We start from the raw sequence: 23,424 nt of genomic DNA, 5'->3' as shown, positions 1-23,424 counted from the left end.
GAAGATGCCATAGAGGATGATGTTACCCAAACGATTAAAATAGGGTGGATAAAGTGGAGAGGTGCGCCTGGAGTGTTATGTGATCAATATATTCCTTTAAAGCTTAAAGGAAAGTTTGTAGGACCATCATACGACCGGCTATGATATATGGTGCGGAATATTGGGCAATTAAGAAGTATCAAATAAATAAACTATGTGTAGCGGAGATGAGGATGTTGAGATGGATGTGTAGGAAAACTAGGAAGGCTAAAGTAAAGAATGACATTATTAGATCTGGATTGGGAGTAGCTCTGATTCATGATAAGCTTAGAGAGTGTCGTTTGTGGTGGCATGGCCACGTTCAACGGAGGCCTTGGGATGCCCCAGTATAGAGGAGTGATTTGATTCAAATTGAGGAAACTAAAAGAGCTAGGGGCAGGCCTAAAATAACCATAGGAAAAGTGGTGAGGAAAGACATGCTTAGCTTAGGCCTCGTGTCACACCCCGGCCCGGTTTATAAGGGCCAAGTGTGACTGGATGTGTCTCACATCCAACCAACCCACCAGGATCGCAAGTGTTGTACTCTATTCGCAATCTCATTCACAAATACAGAATTTAAATGCAGCGGAAACAATTAAATATAAGAATAAGGCAGTAAATAAAGAAGATCTAGTGATAACAGCAGTATATTTATTAAGTGAAACTGAATTACATGGTAAGTTCTCAAAGGTAACCCAAGAACCCAAAAGACTTATATACAATAGTCTATACAAAAGTGTTTATACAAAAAGAGGAAGGAAAGAGGTAGCCTGTTAGCCAGGCGGCTCAGGAGAAGGCACAGTCGTCGTAAGAACACGAAGCATCGTGCTCCACCAAGAGAAGAGTATCAACCCCGAGAGCTGAAGGCGCGTCCTGAGTAGAGGAGACTCCCACAGAAGCACTAGAAGCAGTAGTAGACATATCATCTGAAAAATAAGGTTAACCACGGGGGTGAGCTCCACTGAGCCCAGTAAGGGAAACACACAAGCAAGTACAAATAGTCCATAATGAATGAACTAAATCTAAGAATGCATCTAACAGCAATACTAAGTGCTCAGGAGAAGGCACAGTCGTCGCAAGAACACGAAGCATCGTGCTCCACCAAGAGAGGAGTATCAACCCCGAGAGCTGAAGGCGCGTCCTGAGTAGAGGAGACTCCCACAGAAGCACCAGAAGCAGTAGTAGACATATCATCTGAAAAATAAGGTTAACCACGGGGGTGAGCTCCACTGAGCCCAGTAAGGGAAACACACAAGCAAGTACAAATAGTCCATAATGAATGAACTAAATCTAAGAATGCATCTAACAGCAATACTAAGTCTCATGAGGTATAAGTGCTACTGTAGCAGCATACTAGCCTCGGTCCCGGAATATCATAACCAGCCGTCGGTCACCCGAGCGAAAGCATTCTACTACGGTGAAGACCCGCCAGTTCCGGCATGAACCATCGGACCCTAGCAAACCCCCAAAGACTAATCCTACTGTTGTTCCCATAGCGGAGCAGATCGCTAACATGGGGACAGTGAATGGCATCCTGGTATTACCCTTCGCACCTACCACAAGTTATCCAATACCTCAACCACTGTTGGTAAGGGTCGTAGCACTGGATTCATGATAAATCATAACCATATGCATACTAACATGATGGCATATGAATCAACATAAGATAATACAGTAATTTTGTCTAACAACATCATCATCGTAATAACTTCCAAGAAATCAAGTAATAAATGCAAATGCAATATGGAAATGCAGCCTAATAACATGCACATCTAATGCAAAGAAGAAGAAAGCTATAAAACTACATGTTCAGAGTATTATTATGATGCATGGTATGGCAGGATTTAACAAATAGAAATTAATAGAACAAACACACCGAAATTAAGGTCAAAATCCCCTTACCTGAAGCTGTAGACTAAACTAAGTCAGTTACCCTCCAAAGATCCCAGCAATATAGACAAGAACAGAGTATACAGCCCAAACACAGTCCTAAAACATTAGAAAAGATCAAGTATTAGGGTCAAGAGGCAGTCTAAGGTCTAACCAAGGGTCAAGGGGCATTTCTGTCCAAAAATATTAGATCGGACTCAGAGGGCAGAATTGGGGTTTTTGGCCCAGGTACTCTGATCTTCACATGCAGGCCACCAATTTCAATTTTTACACTGTTCTAAGGTGGGTCAACCTGGGATTATGATTTAATTATAAAAATTGCAATTAATTTGAGGGTTTAAAGAGATTAACCCCAAATTTCTAACTTAGGGTTCCTTAATTTAATTGGGTTCAGCTGCAATTTGATGGACAGCAAGAAATTAGCAGCCAATTTCAGGTTTGAACCATAAATAGGTTCAGTTAAAGAGATCAGAGATGGGTCATTGGTCAATTTAGGGGTCCAATTTCATAATCTAAGTCCAATTTGACATTTTGTCCAATAATTCCTAATTTTACTGTTTTAGAGTTCATTACTAGTTTATTAGAGTCTGAATTAGAGTCTAACAATGAAACAACAATGGTGTTTCAGGTATACCTGAACCATATTGACATAGGACAGGTTATAATTGCAGAATTTATGTTATTAAAGCTTTACTCATAAGCTTTAATGGCAGAATTTCAGATTTGGGCATAGTCTAGGCTGAAATTAGAGAAAGAGAAGATGGGAACAGCAAGGGTTCTTATGGCTTACCTGAAATCAGTAGACTGCAGCCTTGAATCAAGCAGCCAGGTTACCAATTGGACTCCCAAGCTTCAATTTCCGGTGGAGAGAACCAGCCCCAAGTTTCAGCCTTCTTTTCCCTTCTTCTTCTTCTCCTTTCTCCTTTGTTTCTATCTCTTCTCTAAGCCTTCCTAGCAGAATCAGTTTTTGATTCCTTTAGCTAAGGGACTAGTGAAATAGGTTGTTTATATAGATAGTGTTTAAGTAAAGGGTTGTTTGCTTTAAAAAGTAAAAATCTGTTTTATAAATTGGTTTCTTAAAACTAATTATGGTATATATGTAGGTAGTGGTTAAGTTAGGGGCTGTTTGTTTTAAAAGGCCAAAATCAGTTTCTAGAATTAAATTCCTAAATGTGATTTTTAACAAAATTTTGTACTCATTAGTTAACTCTAATTGTATAATGATGTCATACAACATCAGGGGTAATCCGGATTCGGGTAAATGTTGGAAATAAGATTCCCCACTGGAGATGTGGGTCCCACAGAGGTAAATTGACTGAAATACCCCTATAACTCTAATTGGTCGTACAATACTTTATAAAATACAAGTAATTTCATACTTACAATGGTTTTAGTTTATGGAGAGATTCTGCATACTGTCCAGGCAGCGGATCAAACACAGATAACTCAGGTGCGGGGTTCCATTGGGGTCCTCTGACTCCAGAAGGGCAAGTTGGGAAGAATCCCTGGAATCTTCCATAGGTGTGTCGAGTGATTCATCTGTATCCTCAACCGATGCAGCCCATAGCATCAAAGCAACCATAGACTCAGAGCTGGAACCTGAAATCACACAAGTTCCAAAAATTTAAATTTGTTGCGGTTTTCACACCTCGTATCACGTATTACATCAAATAGAGCTAATTTGAGAGCAAGGATCCATGTAGCCGATCCCATTTAGTTGGGATAAGGCTATGTTGTTGTAGTTGGACCAGGCTACGGTTGAGAAATCCCAACATGTAGTTTGAGTTTATACAAGTACACATGTATGCATGTATGTATATGATGTATGTGGTATATGGGGTTTATAAAATAAGTGCCATCAATTAAATACGTTTGGAAGAGACTCAGCTAACTATGAGATCCATTCCACATTAAAAGTAATTCTTGTTATCGAGAATTGTATGAGTCTCAGTATTAGAGTCTATAGCTAATACCGAGATATGTGAGAAGGATAGATATGTCAAGTTATTTTATTTCTTTATTTTTGTGTTTCCTGTTATACCCTTAAGTAATTATATATATTGAAGTTTAGAGGGAGAATACACATATCGTGTAACCCCCAAGTTGCACATCTCCCTATCTTCCTCTCTCGTTTCTCCTCGTTCTTCTTCTTCTTTTCTTCTTATTATTGACATGGTATCAGAGCTACAGGCACTGTTACAGCTCTCGGTGGATCTCTTCTTCTCTTTTCTACAGCCTACGATCAAAGATTGAAGTGGGTATTGGAGCTTGAAGGCTTGCGGTTTCTTATTTTTCTGCTTGAAGGGGTGCAGCATCCTATGCTGTATTTTGGGACCTTATAGAGACTAGTTCATGGTATAAATTAAGAACTAGGTCTCTTTTTGTGTTTGTGGATGTGTTTGATCGCATTGGATGGAGTGAAGGTTGCATTGAAGGCTGAAGCATAGAATCATTAGCACTTGTCAGGGTTTTGACATCGATTTTTCAAGGGAGAAAATTTGATTTTTTCACAGGGTTTTGAGATCGATTTTGGGCTGTTTCTTGACTTGGCTGGATTTTTTGGAGTATGCTTCCGAAGGATATTTATCAGTATTTTTGGTTGTGGATCATCTCCTATTGCAATTGATTTTTAGTCAGGGTTTTTGGCAAAGTCGGTTTTTGTCAGGGTTTTTGGAGGTTCGATTTTTCAGAATTTTTATTCTTCTTTCTTCACTTCATCAATTTGATAGTGAATTATGGCTGATGGTTCCAAGTCTGTGATTGAAATTTTCTCTTCTTCCTCCAATCGCATCACTGAAAAGAAATTGGAGGGATTCACCAACTTTCATCAATGGAAGAACATTGTTAAGTTGGTATTGACGGGACGTGATCAGCAGGATCACCTGTTCAAGCTTAAGCCTGATGATGACCCATCATGGGATACAGTTGATGCTCGAATCTTGAGACAAATGCTGAATTCTATGGAGCACCAAACTATCGATTTGGTGACACACATTTATACGGTTAAGGACTTGTGGGAGTATCTTAATGTTTTGTATTCTGGACAAATCAACCTTTCTCGCATTTATGACTTGTCCCAAGAGTTCTATACGGTTGATAGAAAGGGTCGTCCTTTGACCAAATATTTTGCTGATTTTAAGAGGATGTATGAGGAGTTAAATTCCTTACTTCCTATTACTTCTAATGTGGTCCATGTGGAACAAATGCAAAGTCAACGGGAGCAACTTGCTGTCATGAGTTTTTTAGGAGGACTTGGGAAGGAGTTTGATTCAGTATGTTCCCAAATTCTTGGTGGTAACAAGGTAGCCACATTGTCTAAGGCTTTTTCCCGGGTTCTACGTGTCTCTTATGAGAGCACTACTACTGTTGATAATTCAGCTTTGGCTTCTTTTCCTCCCAACCATGGGCCCAATAGTAGGGCTGGTGTTGATGGTAATAGTGGTGGTGGTCATGGTCGTGGGGCTGGTTCTAGCAAACCACCTACCTTGGGTACTCAGAGTGTTACTGATGGTTCGGGTTTGGTGAGGACTTGTTACCATTGTGGTCGTCCAGGACATATCCAACATTTTTGTTGGAAACTTCATGGCAGACCATCTCAGCAACAGTTTGCCAATTCTGTTACCACTACTGAGTCTACAGTTTCTGCATCTCCACAACCTGAGGGTAAGACCGTGAAGATGTCTAATGAGGAATATGCCCGTTTCACCCAGTTTCAGATTTCTCAGTCAGCCCAGCCTCCAACCACCACCTTTGTTCAGAGAGGTAATGCTACTACCGGTATTTTGACTGCTACTCCTCGTCCCTGGATAATTGATTCAAGGGCTTTGGATCACATGACTGGTGTTTCAGGTATTCTTTCTTCCTTCAAAAAATCTTCGTCTAATGTTACTTTAGCTAATGGTTCCTTAGCTAACGTGACTAGTACTGGTACTGTTCATGTTACACCTTCTTTATCTTTGTCTTCAGTTCTCTATTTGCCTGATTTCCCTTTCAATCTTTTATCTGTTAACCGGTTTACCAAATCCTATAACTGTTCTGTAACCTTTTTCTCGGACTCTTGTGTATTTCAGGATCTTACGACGAAGAAGATGATTGGTAGAGGTCGTGAGGGGGGCTTTACATACTTGAGGACACTTCATCTATGAAGTGTACCGGTGTGGCGTCACCCCACCAGATTCATTATCGTTTGGGTCATCCTTTGTTAGCAAGTTTAAAGCTTCTGGATAGTCGTTTTCGGTCACTTTCTTGTTTAAACTGAGAGTCCTGTCAGTTTGGGAAACTTCATCGTGTGAGTTACCCTCCTAGAGTCAATAAACAGTCTGACCAACCATTTTCTTTAGTTCATTCAGATGTATGGGGTCCGTGTCCTGTCACTTCTACTTTGGGTTTTCATTACTTTGTTACTTTTGTTGATGACTACTCCAGAGTTACCTGGCTTTATTTAATGAAAGATCATTCTGAGTTATTTTCCATCTTTTGTGCTTTTGTGAATGAGATAAATAATCAATTTCAGACTCCTTTGCGTATTCTTTGTAGTAATAACGCTAAGGAATATTGTTCTGCCCCTTGTGCAGAATTTATGGTTCAACGTGGCATTATTCATCAGTCCTCTTGCACTTACACCCCACAACAAAATGGTGTAGCTGAGAGGAAGAATAGACATTTAATGCAAGTTACTCGTTGTTGGAATATGTAATCCAGAATACCGTGGGGGTATTCTGGTCCTTTTGGGGTAGTTTTATTCCTATGTTATTAGGTTTAAGTGGCTACTCTTAAAGAGTCAGCTAGTTAGGGGTAATTATGTCTATAGTTGGCTATGTGGGTTTTAGTCCCACAACGCCTAGTTCAGTCCCTTTGTAATGTTCCCCTCTATTATAAATAGAGGGGCTTGCCGATCAATGAATACAAGTTATTATTCTCTCATTCTCTCCTTCTAGCCCACGATTCTGCCAACATGGTATCAGAGCTGGTTTGATCTCGGTTAGAAAAAGAGAAAAAACCCTATTGCATCTCTCTAATCGACCTCTCCTTCTTCTCTCTCTCTCTCGGCTTCTCTTTCTCTGGTTTTCTTCTTCTTCTCCTTGTAAGGGGGCAGCACTAATGAGGTAAAATCCCTGACCAATGATTTAGTTGCTGCCCTCCTCCATTCTATCTACTTTTTTATAGTAAAATACTGCTGGAATCATCTTTGCAATTTGGGGTTTTCCAGAATTTTTTGGAGATCGACTTTCTATTATTATTGAAGGCTGACCTTCCACCATTGGAGCTCGCTATGCACCCTTCTCCAGCCCCTTTCTACCCTATGCCATTATCCTCATTCCCTATTTCCTTTTTCTCCAAGCTTTAATTAATTCCAGCCACCATACCCTAATCGATCTCAATTTGTCAGGGTTTTTCAAAACCCTGACTCCAATCGATTTTGGTGTTTCCTTTTTCAGATGCAGCTGATCTTTTGGGGGTGATTCCCTATTACTACAAGCCCTACCTGACCTAAGTTTGGACCCTTTGTGATGGCTGGATTTGTTTCTACAACAAAAATTCCTTAACTTGCTAATTTGGTTACCTGCCAAAAACCCTGACTTTCAGGTTTCAGATTTTACTTATTTTTTGAGGGCTGATTACTCCCACTTCAAGGACCAATCGACCTCAATATTGCACCTATCCAAGTTTTTTGAAGACCCCCACCCCAATCGATCTCTTCTTTTCAGGGTTTTCCAAAACCCTAATAAAAATCGATTTGGGCTAGGGATGTTTGCTGCTGTTCAAGTGCTTTAGAGGTGGTTCTAACACTAAAAGAGAACTCTCCTTCATCAGTTCAAGGCTTGAAGAAGGTCCTTTATGCTGGTGTAGTGTTGTAATGCTTCCCTGCTCTACTTTTGCGATTTTTTGGAGTTTCTCCCCTTTGAAGATCAGGTCTTACTCTTACTGGAGATTGATTGTTCACCTTGGAGGTTCCATTCTAGCAGCCTTGGTCAGCATCTATTACATGTCTACATCAGCAATTACAGCCCCCTTTCCCTAAATCGATCTCAATTTCAGGGTTTTCTAAAACCCTAACAACAATCGATTTTGGGGTTAGGGTTTTCCTATCAAGCTCATATTTTCAAGAGAGTCTTATACATATTAGAGGAGTATTCAACCCATATTTCAGCATCATTCATCAGTTATTTTTGGAAACAATTCAGGTTCATTCTTATGGCTCGATTTTTCCAATTATCAACCTATTTTCTTTGTTCTTATGTGGCCGGCTGCTTCAACTACCTATTGGATCTACTGAGTGATTATCTTATATTTGCTGGTTCTATTGAGCTTTACTACCTACCTTGCTGGTTCTATTAATTGGCTTCTGTAAGCATGACTGGTTGACATGTTACTGTTGTCCTATTATTGAGACTGAGTATCCTACTATTTGCGATCGAATTTCTTTCATTATTGAAGACTCGAATCTACTACCCTAGAGATCAGCTTATTTGGGATTACAATAGTGTGTTCCATGGTTATTGGTTGCAACTACGAACCTATTCAGTTATGTGAAGCTTTTTTTGTTCATATCCGGCTTACTTTGAGAGCTTGATCCTAGCCTTATTTACTAATTCAGATCTGATCCAAGTTTTTTGTTGAAGCTCCTTACATCCATTGCTGTCCAGATATCTTCGTCAATTCTATTTAGCATGTGGGAGTTTATAGTTTGGAATTTTGCACACTGGTTCTTCCTTATGTGAAGATCGATCAAGTTTTTGAAGAATGGTGCCTTCTCCTTCTAAAAATCAAACCTGTTTTTTTATAATTCAGATCTGATCATTGGGGACTGGTGTTTTGGAATTAGTTTGATTGATTGAAAAAGGTTGAAGATTACTGTGTTGCATTGTTTTTGTCCATTGTTCATTATCCCATTGCTCTTTTCACTTCACCACCTCCCAAAACATACCTTTGGCATATACCCATAACCCCTTTGGAAGTTAATGGTATTCTCTAATTTGCCATTTCTTCCTTTTCCATTACCCTTAGCACCTCTTGGAAAATTCTGGAATATTATGCTTTTGCCCTATCTCTTACATCATCTCTGCTATGTCCACGTGTACTACATGTGAGGGGGGGACTATGTACAGTACACCTGCAGACATTGTAGAAGCAGAACTTGCAGGAACACTTGGTGCAAAACATAGAAGATCAGAGTTTTCACCATTGCCAATGGGTATCTACTTTTTTATTGGGTTGAGTTTGTCATAAGGGGGAGATTGAAGTATTAAAGTATTGAAGATGTTTAGTTATTGCCTACCTATATGAGGTTCTACAGTTGGGTTGATTTTTTCTGTTGCTTGATCTTTTCTGCTGCTTGATTCATCTGCTTGCTGCCCTAGTTGCTTATCTTCAAGATTATCAGTCAGAGATTCATCACTGGACAGCTGTTAAAGATTGGTGAAAGTTTGCTCCTCAAGTCTGCCCAGGTTTTGAAGACCTATTTGTTTCAAGTTCTTAAAGGTTTATTTGGGAGCTGCATTCATCTGTCAAGCTGGATTCAGCTACAACTTAGTTTTTTCCCTTTGTTTGTTCAAGTTGGGCATTAGTACCTTATAAACGCCAACTTGAAGGGGAGTGTTAGCATTATTAGGAGTTATTTTTTCTTTAGTTCAAGCTAGATCTTCTTTCTTTGCTTATTTGTATAATCCAACTTGAGGGGGAGTGTTGGAATATGTAATCCAGAATACCGTGGGGGTATTCTGGTCCTTTTGGGGTAGTTTTATTCCTATGTTATTAGGTTTAAGTGGCTGCTCTTAAAGAGTCAGCTAGTTAGGGGTAATTATGTCTATAGTTGGCTATGTGGGTTTTAGTCCCACAACGCCTAGTTCAGTCCCTTTGTACTGTTCCCCTCTATTGTAAATAGAGAGGCTTGCCTATCAATGAATACAAGTTATTATTCTTTCATTCTCTCCTTCTAGCCCACGATTCTGCCAACACTCGTTCTCTTTTATTTGAGATGAAAGTAGTTAAATCCTTTTGGGCTGATGCTGTTTTGACTTCATGTTACCTCATTAATCGCATGCCTTCCTCTGGTTTAGGTGGTGGTATTCCCTTTTCTTTGTTGTTTCCTTCTATACCATTGTTTGTTTTACCACCATGAGTATTTGGAAGTGTTTGTTTTATTCGTGATGATCGTTCGAGTGTTTCCAAGTTGGATCCTAAGGCTCTCAAGTGTATGTTATTCTTGCACCCAAAAAGGTTATCATTGTTATTCTTTTGAGTTGTGAAATATTTTGTTACCGCTGCTGTTTCTTTCTTTAAGCCTACTCCTTATGATGGTTCATCTTTTACTGTGTCTGACTTGGATGACGATCTCCCCATTTCCGTTGTTCAGTCTATTGTTCACCATGTTCCGCAGGCTGCCTCATCACCGGCACCTCCACCTATTGTGTTTCAACGCCACCAATGGAAAGTATGGGCTCCCCCTGCTCCTGCGAATTCTGCCCTATCTACTTCTTCGCCGGTAAATCCTGTAATAGGTAATACTCCTCCTTTGGAACCTCCTTCTGATCTTGATATTCCTATTGCTCATCGTAAGGGTGTTCGGGCTTGTACCCAACACCCCTTTTCTAACTTTGTTTCCTATGCTAGTTTATCTTCCACCTTTCATTCTTGTTTACAAACTGTTGAAAATCATCTTGTTCCTAAGTCTGTCGCAGAGACATTGTCCAATCCTGGTCGGAAGGCTGCTATGAATGAGGAATTGTTGGCATTGGAGGAAAATCAGACTTGAGATCTTGTTCCCTTACCCTCGGGTAAATCTGTTATTGGTTGTCGGTGGGTGTATGTGGTGAAAGTGAACCCTGATGGATCCTTGACTCGTTTGAAGCCCGTCTTGTGGCCAAGGGCTATGCCCAAATATATGGTGTTGATTACTTGGATACATTTTCTCCTGTGGCAAAGCTTACTTCTGTTTGCATTTTGATTTCTCTTACTGCTACTTACCATTGACCTTTGTATCAGCTAGATGTCAAGAATGCGTTTTTGCATGGGGATTTGAATGAAGAAGTTTATATGGAGCAACCTCCAGGGTTTGTTGCTCAGAGGGAGTCTGGCTTAGTGTGAAAGTTGAAGAAGTCTTTGTATGGGCTGAAACAGTCCCCTAGGGCTTAGTTCGGCAGGTTTACTAAGGTTGTGTTAGAGTTTGGGCTGACACGGTGTGGTAGTGATCATTCTGTGTTTTTCCGACACTCTGGTGCGGGAAAAATATTTCTTGTGGTTTATGTAGATGATATAGTCATTATAGGAGATGATGTTTCTAGTATTGAAAGTTTGAAGGTACACTTGCAGCAAAAATTTCAGACCAAAGATCTGGGAAAGTTGAAGTATTTTTTGGGTGTGGAAGTTGCTCAGCCGAAGAAAGGAATTTCGCTCTCACAACGAAAATATGTTCTTGATCTTCTTTCAGAGACAGGAATGTTGGGTTCTAATCCTCTAGATACTCCCATGGATCCCAATTTGAAGCTTACTGCTGATGATGGTGATGTCTTGCCTGATCCTGAGAAGTATCAGAGGCTAGTTGGGAAGTTAAATTACCTAACAGTAATTAGGTCTGATATAGCCTTTCCTGTTAGTGTGGTGAGTCAATTTTTGTCTGCCCCTCGGACATCTTATTGGGAGGTTGTTATGCATATCTTACGCTATCTTAAAAAGGCTCCTGGACGTGGTCTTCTCTACAGTGATCATGGCCATGGGTAGATAGAGGGTTTTTCAAATGCTGATTGGGCAGGGTCTCCAGTTGATAGGAGGTCTACTACAAGTTATTGTGCGTTTGTTGGAGGGAATTTGGTGTCCTGGAAGAGCAAGAAACAGACAGTAGTTGCTCGTTCCAGTGCAGAGTCAGAGTACAGGACTATGGCCCTTGCTACCTGTGAATTGATGTGGGTGAGACAGTTGTTAGCTGAACTTGGCTTTGTTGATGATTCTCCAATGAAACTATGGTGTGATAACTGACAACCAAGTTGCTGTCCATATTGCTTCAAACCCGGTGTTTCATGAAAGAACGAAACACATTGAAGTTAACTGTCACTTTGTTTGGGAGAAGCTACAACAAGGGTTGATTTCTCCTGGTCATGTCTGTACAGGAGAACAACTTGCAGATATGTTCACAAAGTCTTTGGGGAGTGCGAGTGGATTATATTTGTAACAAGTTGGGCATGGTTAACATCTATGCTCCAACTTGAGGGGGAGTGTTATTGAATTGTATGAGTCTCGGTATTAGAGTCTATAGCTAATACCGAGATATGTGAGAAGGGTAAATAGGTCAAGTTATTTTATTTTTTTTTATTTTTGTGTTTCCTGTTATACCTTTAAGTGATTATATATATTGAAGTTTAGAGGGAGATTACACATATCGTGTAACTACCAAGTTGCACATCTCCCTATCTTCTTCCTCTCTGGTTTCTTCTTGTTCTTCTTCTTCTTTTCTTCCTGATATTGACAATTCTAAATGTGAAATACACCCATTTGAAAAACAAGGGATCATAGTTGTCAAGGCGCTGCCTAGGTGATGCCTTAGGCATCTAGACACCTTGGATGCCTTTGTCGCCTTGGTCTCCTAGGTGGGCATCTTAGCCGCCTTGTTGGTGTCACTTTGCGTCCAGGACCCCTCCAACGCCTTGGGTCACCTAGACGCCGTGACAACTATACAAGGGATATTCATGTTGAATTCAGGTTCAAGCTGACCCAACCTGGCTAGGGCTGGGCACTAACTTATGCATTACTGGAAAAACTGTGATACTATTTGTTAAAATTGCTTATCCCAAAATCTCGAGCTGTTGAGTAAAGGCCCCAACAATGTATACCAACACAACAAAACCCACACATCCCGCACATGCAGGCCCAAACAGACACATGGCTCTGCATGTGCACCAAGGGGGCACAATGTGTTGGGGCACAACAACACATAACACAAACCGTTCATACTTACCAGGGATTGAACACCCAACCTCCTAGCTTTGATACTATGTTACTGTTGGACTACTGAAGTAAAGGATGTCATTACTGCCAACCACTGTTGATTTTGGTTTGATGCGCTCAATTTCAATGGTTCAAGGTGGGCTGGTTCAATTGAAGACCAAGTGTACATTGGTTCAACATGAATCATGTTAAAGGGATTGATGAAGTCAGCGGCTTAGTAGATGAGGTTAGCATCAAGCATTAAGGCATGGCATGATATGGAACCTTACCATATGTTGGACAGCAAGGTACGCACTATTTAAGTTGCTACTATGATTGGAGTCTATGTTACTCATATGCATAGTTGTCACGGCGTCACGGCGATCCAAGTCGGTGGAGGGGTGTCACGTCGATATATCGACATGTCCCCCGCCATGGCGTTGCCATGGCGAGCATGTCGACCATGTTTTATTTTTTATTTTCTCTATTTTTAATGTGTTAATAGATGTATACTCAAGCCATGTTTTATTTTTTCTCTATTGTTTCTCAAGTTTTAAGAAGAAAATTCAGAAATCGAAGAAGAAATCGAAGAGGGAAAGAAGAAATCGAAAGAAATCGAAGAGGGAAAGAAGACAGGAAGAAGAAATCGAAGAAGAAATCGAAAGAAATTGAAGAGGGAAAGAAGAAATCGAAGAGGGAAGAAGAAATCGAAGACAGGAAGAAGAAATCGAAGATGGAAAGAGAGTCAGGAAGAAGAAATCAAAGAGGGTCGCCATGGCGTAGGTCGCCATGCAGCCCTCTCCAGCGCCAGGACGCCATGGCGTCGCCATGGCGACGCCATGACAACTATGCTCATATGTGGACAGAAGTACTTGTATTTCAGCAACTGCACTTTGGTTCTGATTCAATACATCAGCTCAAATATTGGTTAACATGAAGTTGAGTTCGACAGATGGTATTAAATTGCGAGTTGAGAAATAAAAGTTCTAATAGGTGTCAGCCAGCATGTACTACAGGTGGATAGCAGTTGATTTCTAATAGAATACTTCATGCGTGGACTGTTGACAGCTTTTTTTTATGTACATAGATATCACAGCAGCTTCATGAGATGGAAATTATTTTTAAAAAATCACCAAAAGATATGGAAAATCCGAGTTCTCCTTGCTGTTCAGTTGGGCTGTTATAATAATGTCTTCAATCTCAATTGGGATCCCATATATTTATACCAGTTGTGCTTGTATTGGATATGAAGATTGGAATTCTGTTGAATAAACTTGGACATCATGAAGGCCATGTGAGATATAGGAAGATGATGTTGCAAAGATTCTGGCAGATTTAGAATTCTACTCCTAAGCAAGATGGAAGGCTGCGGCAAGAAGATTGATCAAATTGGGTCTCTTGATGGTATGAGTTGGAGCAATGAAAGGCAAAATATCATGCAGCGATTTCCTTATTTTCCAGAGTGGTACTCTCTCCCTAATACAAGCAGAAAATCGTGAGAGCTTGGTTAAAGAATCAGAGATGTTTTAGAGAAGAAATCTGAGAGCTTCTGTGAGGATTGTGCTATGGAGCTGCATGAGATAGGGTGCTGCTATTGAAATTGAATAGTACCAGTGTTGCTGCCATATTTATTGAAGAAGGAAGATTAGAGCACGGATCTCTTTTTTTTTTTTTTTGGGTTTCTGCTATTATATATTGAGAAAGGAGACTGAAGTTAAAGAGATCCATGGCTGTGGTTTCTCCAGTTGCTTGCTAATTTGATTCGTTGAATGTGAAGACAGCCTGCGGGCAGAATAATGGCTCTCTTAATTGCAGCAGATTCATGAGTTGACTGTTTGTTTATCTGGGTTTCATTATATTATTTGAAGAAGATATTGAAAGGAGAAGAAAATTGCTATTGCTGCAGCATCCTTCTCCTTGCATTCTTCCTTGTATACCGATGGTGATCCGAAATTGAAGAAGGTTGCTGCAAGAAAGGTTGCTGCTACAGTGGAAGATTGTTGAGTTCTTACTTGTTGGATTGCATTGTTAGGTAATCCTATATCAAATCCCTATTTGATATTCTAGGTCTTTGATGCTTGATATTACATCTAGATTGATGTTGTAAAAGGGGGGATTTGCTATTTTATTATTACATCAATGTATGGGCTAACAGGTGGGAGCCTGATAGGCATTTTCTTTTGGGGTTGCTGCCCTAGTTTCTAGTAGTATCAAGAACAGAAGCAGGATACTAACCTGAACCATTGTAGCGGTTAAACAGTGTTGCGTATCGAGCAAATACGAAACCCTAATTGGGTTTTGCTACGTGGACGTAGGCAAATTGCCGAACCACGTACATCTTGTGTTGTTTGAACGGATATTAGAAGTGTGTGTGTGCTTGCAGAGTGGGTGTGCACATCCTGATAGGTCCGGTCAATTTTGGTTGTAAGGCGGGAGTGCATACGACTGTGTTACAGTGTGGTACCATCAGAATTTAAAAAGGGACAAATTTTAATAAACACTAGTACACCCCCCCCCTTCTTAGCGTTGAAGCCAGTTTAACAGTAACAACCTCTTATCCCAAAAGCTCGAGCTGTTGGGCAAGGGCCACAACAATGTACATTTACACACAAAAACACTATAGTTACAATGACATTAACAAAAGCCGGAAAAAATTCCAGCTCAACCAAGTTACAGATTAGCATAAAGGTCACAGTTAAAATATGGCAATTGCAATCCCTAAACATGACATCTTAAGCAAGGTTGGCACAAGAAATGCACCTGGAAAATTGGCATCAAATTCCAGTACATAATAGAATATGATTCGTACTTAATTATGCAGCATAAACAAGAGGCAATGTCTATATTCAGGAGCAAAAGTTCAGTATGTGTATATTACACATTATAATAGAATTGGTTTGGATGAACGGGTTTTCATGAAACTACCTCTTCTCCAATGTCCTTCTCACTAAGAGAGTGGGAGTTTGATGCTTCTGTCTTTCCAATTTCCTCTGGAGTTGTCTGTGAAACAAAACATTTTTAAGTGATATGCATCCTTCATTCAACATGGTTTCTACATGCCTATGGTAGGAGCCTTTCCTATACACCCAACTTAAATGCCAACAACTGCCATGTGACAGATCAAATGGGTCCAAATTTTGTGGACAGGTAGACCCCCCCCCAGTTCCCTGTTCACATGTCAAGTTTCAGCCTTCTCAGATTTGCCATGTGGCAAAACAGAGCTTTCAAAATCTATATGGAAGAGAGCACAGTAGTATTCAAAGAACTGTAGGCATGCATGTACTGATTCTGCCAATACACAGGAACGTCGCTCTGAAATTTGACACGTGGTTAATCCAGACTGTAACCTCTTCTATCCAATGGTTGGACTAGCCACATCATTCATCCACATGGCAAAAGAATAGCGGGCATGAGGAACTAATTTCTTCAAGGGTTGTTATTGGTGTCACAACCATTTGTGACTTTTCTGGAAGTCACAAAACAGATTTGAGTTGACCATTTTCATGGCTTTCCTATCTAAATCATCTGTTCCTGGTCAGTAATTGAAAGAGTGAACAGTAATGGCTAGAGTACCGGTACACATGCATGGATATACACAGATGCATGACAGTACACGGGAGTAGTTGATTGGATTAGACTTTGAAATTTGATACGTGGCTAATCTAGAACATCTCCTCTTTATCCAGCAGTCTAAATGACCACATAATCTGTCCACGTGGCAGAATAGGTGTCTTGAAGGTTTAGTTTAATCACAAGCCTTTGTGACATTTATATTCACCCTTTCTTTAATAGAAAAATGTAATGCTAAAGAACTGATCATTCAAAATAATAACAGTCTACCTTCTCCTTCAATAACGACTTACTTCCCTCTGCAGCACATTCAGTCAGTGAATCAATAGATAAGCAGCTTTGCTTCCCAGAAACTTCATCTCTGCTTGGATGCAAATTATGTAACCCGTGAGAATCATGATCGTTCATCTTCCCATTTCCAAGAGTAGAAGATTGGGTTTCATGTGGCACAAATTCCATTTTGACTTCACATTGCTCAGGCGTACTCTTCAATGCTCTAGACAAAGGGAAGGATTTTGCTGGGCTGCTAATTACATCTGTGGATGACCATAGTTCATCCGCATTACCAAGACCTTCATGTTCAAATATTGAGTCATCGTTTCTGCAAAATGTAACTTGTGAGGATAATGGATCAGACAGATAATACAACTTTATGAAGAGAAAGAATAGCAGAAGCATTATTAACATCTTACATGATCACTCAATTTTCCAAGCCCTCAAACTTCATAGATTTTAAATAAGATGATCTATTCAGAGTAAAGAAAAGCATGTAGAAACCCTGCATTACCTAAATAACCTAGCAAGGTCATCAAAACTCCCTATGTTGGCCCAACCATAGTCAAGAAATCCACCTTCTTTGTCAACATGCTCATCCACAAACAATTCACGATCACTATCTAGTTGAGCTGCATCATCTGTTGAGAGAAAACATACCTTCAGAAAATGATGGAATTAATATTGTAAAGTATGTTATATATTATACCTACATGACGAAAGTTTTAAAGCACATCACCTCTTGCTGTGTTGAAATTGCTAATTTCCCTGATAGAATCCTGACCATTTCCGCCAGCATATCCCTTGCCACATTCAGCAATTGATAATGGCAAATCAGACCAAGAATCCATGTCAAATCCTGGAGCTGAAAATCCTTCATTTCTGTTAAATTGTGAACTACTTTCCAGTCTACAGTCAGTGGAATCATTTTTAGGTCCAGACGTCTTCTGCTCTACAGTTTTAATAGTGTTGGCATCTTGATCCCCTTGTTTCTTGATTTGATCTCTAAATGTAACCAATAGCTTTTGTTCATTTTCCTTTGGATAAGGCACAATGTGGTCACCACTCTCAGTGGCCTCATCCCATATTATGTCTGCAAGCTGGAAGATTAGCTGAATTTTATAAGGAATCACTGTAGATAGAGACAACTACAACTGAATCTTAAGTTGATAAAGTCAGCCAGATCTCACCCTCACAACAAGAAATTAATTAAAAAAAAAAAAATTTTAAATAATAGACGAAACATCTCAATTTTAAATGAAACAAGAGAAACAATTCAACATTTAGCAGATAATGGCCATAAGAAACTTTCATTTTAAGATGTAAGCATGTGGCCAAACAAATTTATGAACACAAATATGAAAGAAATAATCTAGCAATAAAAGTCAACTGCTATATAAATCAAAGGTTACAAAATTGTATTAACCTATGTAAAAATGACACCTCTGTTATTCAAATTTTTTGCCAGACCTACACTTCAGACACAGACAAATGTTTGGAAAAAAAACAAGGCTGGGAGGGGAAGATATCTTGCCTGTAGAAGAAATAATAAAATATGCACTGGCATGAAAGTGGGACATGATGTAGTTGCACCTAAGTGATTGCCTACAAAAAAATATAAGTATTATAAACATATGTAGAAGGGGTTCAAGTAAGAACCACTCTACAGTAGGATCGATGATAGGTTGCAGCAAAACATCAAAATAGCACCCATCAGAATTAGAAAGTGGACAGAATCTCGATATTCAGCCAAGTGATGGTGCTGAAATTCAGTTCGAGTGTAGGCCTTGGTAGGATGGATTAAGCCTCGATGTTGGTGCTGATTGTAATGGCCAGATACAGAGATAGAGATTGGTTACCATTAGAAGGTAAACTTCAAAATTAGAAGGTCAGTACTACAGACCAAACCAACCAGAAGCAGGTGCTCAAACTGGGATCAAAGGAAGGTCTGACAGCAATAAGAAACCTCTCCAAATCTCAGCCTGATCTGGTCAATGGTTGCAGAGATATGAGGTAGACTTGAAAATAGAAGGTTTGATGAGATCTGGCTAACCAGCTGGAGTTTGGACTCCACACCAGGGATCAAGTGGGCCTCCTGTAGGTCTGATTCAGCCCTCCAAATATCACCCTCAATGGGGTAAAGGCTGATGGGTTCAGGTCCTTCGATTGCAGCAGCAGAGAACTTGAAAAGTTGCAGCAGGTGTGAGAAGTGATCTTCCTTGTCTTCGAGCAGCAACAGCAGAACTTGTAGAAGTTTGGGATGATTTCGGAGTCCACAGAAGTAGCAGCAGCAATAGTTTGCAATCTCACAGCAATAACAGTAGCAGGGGATCGATTGGAGAAGAAGATAAAGGGATAAGGAGATTCGGCTCTCACCAGCCAGGCTCTCTCAGGCCTCAGCCCTAGGGTTTTGGCTCTCCCAGTCAGGCCTCCCAGCCGTTAATGTTACACACATGGACAAGAGAAAATTTTGCTCAAGCAATAATAATCAACTTCACTAAATCGTTGGGTGCCTCTATGGGCAGGTTACAAGATATATAAATAAACTCAAGGGGATGAGTCAAAAATAGAAAGAAATAAAATAGCAATCTCTTAAATGGCTGAGACTTGCTTTACAAATAATGGGACCAAAATAGAAAGTAACTAGAATAGAAACTCCAACTCAGCTAAGCAACTAAAATAGAAACTCTAATTTAGAAACAAATAACTAACAAAATAGAAACTAGATCTATGTTAAAATAGAAACTAAACTACTCCTAAATCCCCAAGCATAAAGCACCATGAAATCCGATCTTAAGCCCCACAGAATCTTCTAATAATATTCTCACCAAGGCAAAATAAGGGGTTGTGACACTGTTCACGTGAACGGTAACGTGAACAGTGTTTTGACCTCTTTTTCTTCATATTTCGATCTACATCAAGAGTCCACCTCTAAAGTTTTCAAAGGCCAAATCCCACATCTGTCTTGGAGACCAATCTATCTCCGTCCTGGTTATCTTCTTTTTTCTTTTTTTTTTAACCCGAACTTTACCTGGGACCGGGCCAGCCCCTAAGATTTTATTGATTTCCAAAAACACAAATAAAGAATACAAGGGGGGGGGGGGGGGATGTGCCACCTTACCCCGACCCAAAGAGAAAGCACTCTCTACACAAGACTGAATCCAAGCTAACCTAACAAGGAAAGCGAGCAACAAAACCCTATTTGCTTAGGACTGGCAAGCCAACCCTGTCCTCCCGAAGAATGCGCTGCAAACCCCCGGAGGGTGGCAGCCATCATGGAAAACAGAGGACGATCCCGAATCACAGGCTCTGTCCTGGTTATCTAGACATTTACTTATCACATTTTACATTCTAGTTCCTTTACTTCCGCTGTTGTTAAATTTTCTGGTAATTATATGTTGGCCTATTTCGATGGGGTCTTTCCTACTTTCCCCGTAGTTCCATTTTCCAAACATAATACATTAGCCTAATTTTGATGAGTCATCCCTAGTCTTGTTTTCCATGTCTTGGTTTTATAACGAAGGTTTAGAAATTAGAAGATCTTCAAATGCCTTCACATGATAAAGCCATATTATTTTTTCTTTAGGAACTAAAACACAGTCATCCACGTGGTCTAAGAATCAAGTTGTATTAATCCACGAAATAATGATACCATAAGATGCCAAAAAATAAATATGAAAAAGAATCAAATTTGAATTCACAAATTTTTTTAAACCTTCGTCAAGCAAGAAGCATCTCGTAAGTCCTGGATAAGTAGACTAATAAAATCCATGGAAGTGTGTACTCTGGCCTTGGTTGATTCTTTTTACAATCAAACAGAAACAGATGATTACAGAAAAGGGTAATGTATGTTCATAATTTGTTTTATTATAAAGCCCATCTCTCAATGATATGTCAATTTATTTATAAGTATATTGATCATAAAAAATAAAAGAATATTCCATATCTGAACATATTGTCTATCAACTACCCAGGCCATGCAACATCAGACTCATTCTACTACTCTTTCAAAAACATTAATAAATAAATAATATTCTCTGAGAGATCATAAAGTTCTGGGAGACATTTAATCTAAAGCAGACTTAACAGAGAAATCCATTTTCTTTGTTGGAATATGTAATCCAGAATACCGTGGGGGTGTTCTGGTCCTTTTGGGCTAGTGTTATTCCTATGTTATTAGGTTTAAGTGGTGGCTACACTTATAGAGTCAGCTAGTTAGGGGTAATTATGTCTACAGTTGGCTATATGAGTTTAGTCCTACATCGCCTAGTTCAGTCCTTTGTAACTTTCTCCTCTATTATAAATAGAGGGGCTTACCTATCAATGAAATATAACATTATTATTCCATTCTCTCATTCTCTCTTTCTAACCCACGAATCTTCTAACATGGTATTAGAGCAGGTCTAATCTAGGTTAGAAAGAAAGGAAAAACCCACCTTCTTCTCTTCAATCGACTTCTCCCTTCTTCTCTCTTTCTCGCCTTCTCCTTCTTCTGGTTTTCTTCTTCTCATCCTTGTAAGGGGGTAGCACTAATGAGGTAAAAACCTTAACCAATGATTTAGTTGCTGCCCTCCTCCATTCAATCTCTTTTTTCAATTAAAATTCTACTGGAACCATCTTTGCGAATTGGAGCTTTCCAGAATTTTTTGGAGATCAACTTCCTATCACTATTGAAGGCTGACCTTCCACCATTGGAGCTCCCTTTGCTCTCTTTTTCAGCACCTTCCTACCCTATTTAAATGACCTCCTTCCCTTTTTATCTATTTCTCCATAATTCATTAACCTTCCCAGCCCCTACCCTAATCGATCTCAACTCGTCAGGGTTTTTCAAAACCCTGACTCCAATTGATTTTAGGGTTTCCCTTTTCAGATGCAGCTGATTTTTTGGGGGTGATTCCCTAATACTACAAACCCTACTTGACCTAAGTTTGGACCCTTTCTGATGGCTGGATTTGTTTCTACAGCAAAAACTTTCTTAAACTGCTAATTTTGTTACCTGCTAAAAACCCTGACAATACCTTGACTCCAATCGAAATTACGGTTACAGGTTTCAGCTTTTGCTGATTTTTGGAGGGCTGATTACTTCCATTACTAGGACCACTCGACCTCAATCTTACACGTATCCAAGTTTTCTAGAAGACCCCTCCCCAATCGATCTCTATTTTTCAGGGTTTTCCAAAACCCTAACATTAATTGATTTTTTGGGTTAGGGTTACCTGCTGCTTCTGGAGTTTTTGGATGTCTTTTTACCATCAAGAGAGGCAATCTACTTCAATTATTCATGGCTTAAAGAAGTATTTTACCTAAGATAGCTGCTGCCCTATTTTTCTGCACTTTTTGGTGTTTCTCCCACTTGAAGATCAAGTCTCAAATCCTACAAGAGATTAGGTGTTCTTATTGGAGATCCATTCCAGCAGCTGTGGACAGCATCTATGCCAAGAAATCATCACACTTTGACAAGCATCAACAGATTTTTTTAAGTCCCCTTCCCCTAATCGATCTCAATTTCAGAGTTTTCCAAAACCCTGACAAAAATCGATTTTAGGGTTAGGGCTGTCCTATCAAGCTAATTTTTTTAGGGGAGTCTTATACATACCAGAGGAGTTCTCAACCCAAGTTTCAGCATCATTCATGGATTTATTTTGAAAAAATTCAGGTTCACTCTTATGGCTCGATTTCATCCAATATCAACCTATTTTTTTCTAGTTCCTATGTGGCTGGCTGCTTCAAATACCTATGGATCTGTCGGGTTATTTATCTTATATTTGCTGGTTCTATTGAGCTTTACTCCATACCTTGCTGGTTTTATTGATTGCCTTCTGTAAGAATGACGGGTTGATATGTTACTGTTACCTTTATGAGGACTACTGCTGCCCTATTATTGAGACCGAGAATCCTCCTAGTGGAGATCGAATTTCTTTCATTATTGAAGACTCGAATCTACTACCCTGGATATCAGCTTATTTAGGATTACAACAGTGTGTTCCCTGGTTATTGGTTGCAACTACGAACCTATTCAGTTATGTGAAGCTTTTCTGGTTCATATCCGGCTTACTTTGGAGCTTGATCCTAGCATTGTTCACTAATTCAGATCTGATCCAAGTTTTTTAGTTGAAGCTTCTTACATCAATTGTTGTCTAGATATCTTCATCAGTCCTATTTCGCATGTGGGAGTTTATAAATTGGAGTTTTGCACACTTGTTCTTCCTTGTTTGAAGATTGATCAAGCCTTGAAGATTGAAGCTTTTCCTTACTTCAAATCAGATCTGTATACTTATCAGATTTGAATATTGGAGTTAGGAGTTTCTCTCCTGCAGGAGTTTCCATCAAAAGTGTTTGTTTGATCATTTGAAGATGGTTAAAAATTTATATGTTGAATTGTTTTACTCCGTAATTCATTATCCCACTGCTCTTTTCACTTCACCACCTCCCAAAACATACCTTTGGCATATACCCATAACCACTTTGGACGATAATGGTATTCTCTAATTTACCATTTCTTCCTTTTCCATTACCCTTAGCACCTCTTGTAATATTCTGGATATTATCCTTTTGCACTATCTCATTCATCATCTCTGTTATGTCCACGTGTACTACTACACGTGAGGGGGAGATTATGTACAGTACACCTGCAGACATTGTAGAAGCAGAACTTGCAGGAACACTTGGTGCAAAACATGGAAGATCAGAGTTTCCACCATTGCCATTGGATATCTCCTTTGTTATTGGGTTGAGTTTGCCGTAAGGGGGAGA

At 39.6% G+C, this 23,424-nt stretch overlaps 1 protein-coding gene across 3 annotated transcripts in view; it reads right to left on the bottom strand.

The window, feature by feature from the left end:
* Positions 1 to 23,424, bottom strand: part of LOC122650245 (protein LNK2-like) — a 51,653-nt gene that overhangs the window by 16,306 nt on the left and 11,923 nt on the right. For 2 of the 3 annotated variants that reach the window (XM_043843596.1, XM_043843598.1), the window contains exons 2-6: positions 18,206 to 18,276; positions 17,411 to 17,771; positions 17,186 to 17,312; positions 16,669 to 16,999; positions 15,754 to 15,828 (exon numbers count right to left, since the gene is read on the bottom strand). In XM_043843596.1, the coding sequence (XP_043699531.1) occupies positions 15,754 to 15,828; positions 16,669 to 16,999; positions 17,186 to 17,312; positions 17,411 to 17,771; positions 18,206 to 18,238 (927 nt within the window). In that variant the 5' untranslated portion in view covers positions 18,239 to 18,276. The remainder of the gene's footprint in view (positions 1 to 15,753; positions 15,829 to 16,668; positions 17,000 to 17,185; positions 17,313 to 17,410; positions 17,772 to 18,205; positions 18,277 to 23,424) is intronic. The other variant, XM_043843599.1, reaches the window with a different exon arrangement.

The sequence above is a fragment of the Telopea speciosissima genome, chromosome 2 (genome assembly GCF_018873765.1).
Source record: "Telopea speciosissima isolate NSW1024214 ecotype Mountain lineage chromosome 2, Tspe_v1, whole genome shotgun sequence".
In the NCBI taxonomy this organism is placed as follows: Eukaryota; Viridiplantae; Streptophyta; class Magnoliopsida; order Proteales; family Proteaceae; genus Telopea; species Telopea speciosissima.
The sequence above is the reverse complement of the archived record's forward strand: the minus strand, read 5'-3'. Positions and strand labels throughout refer to the sequence as shown.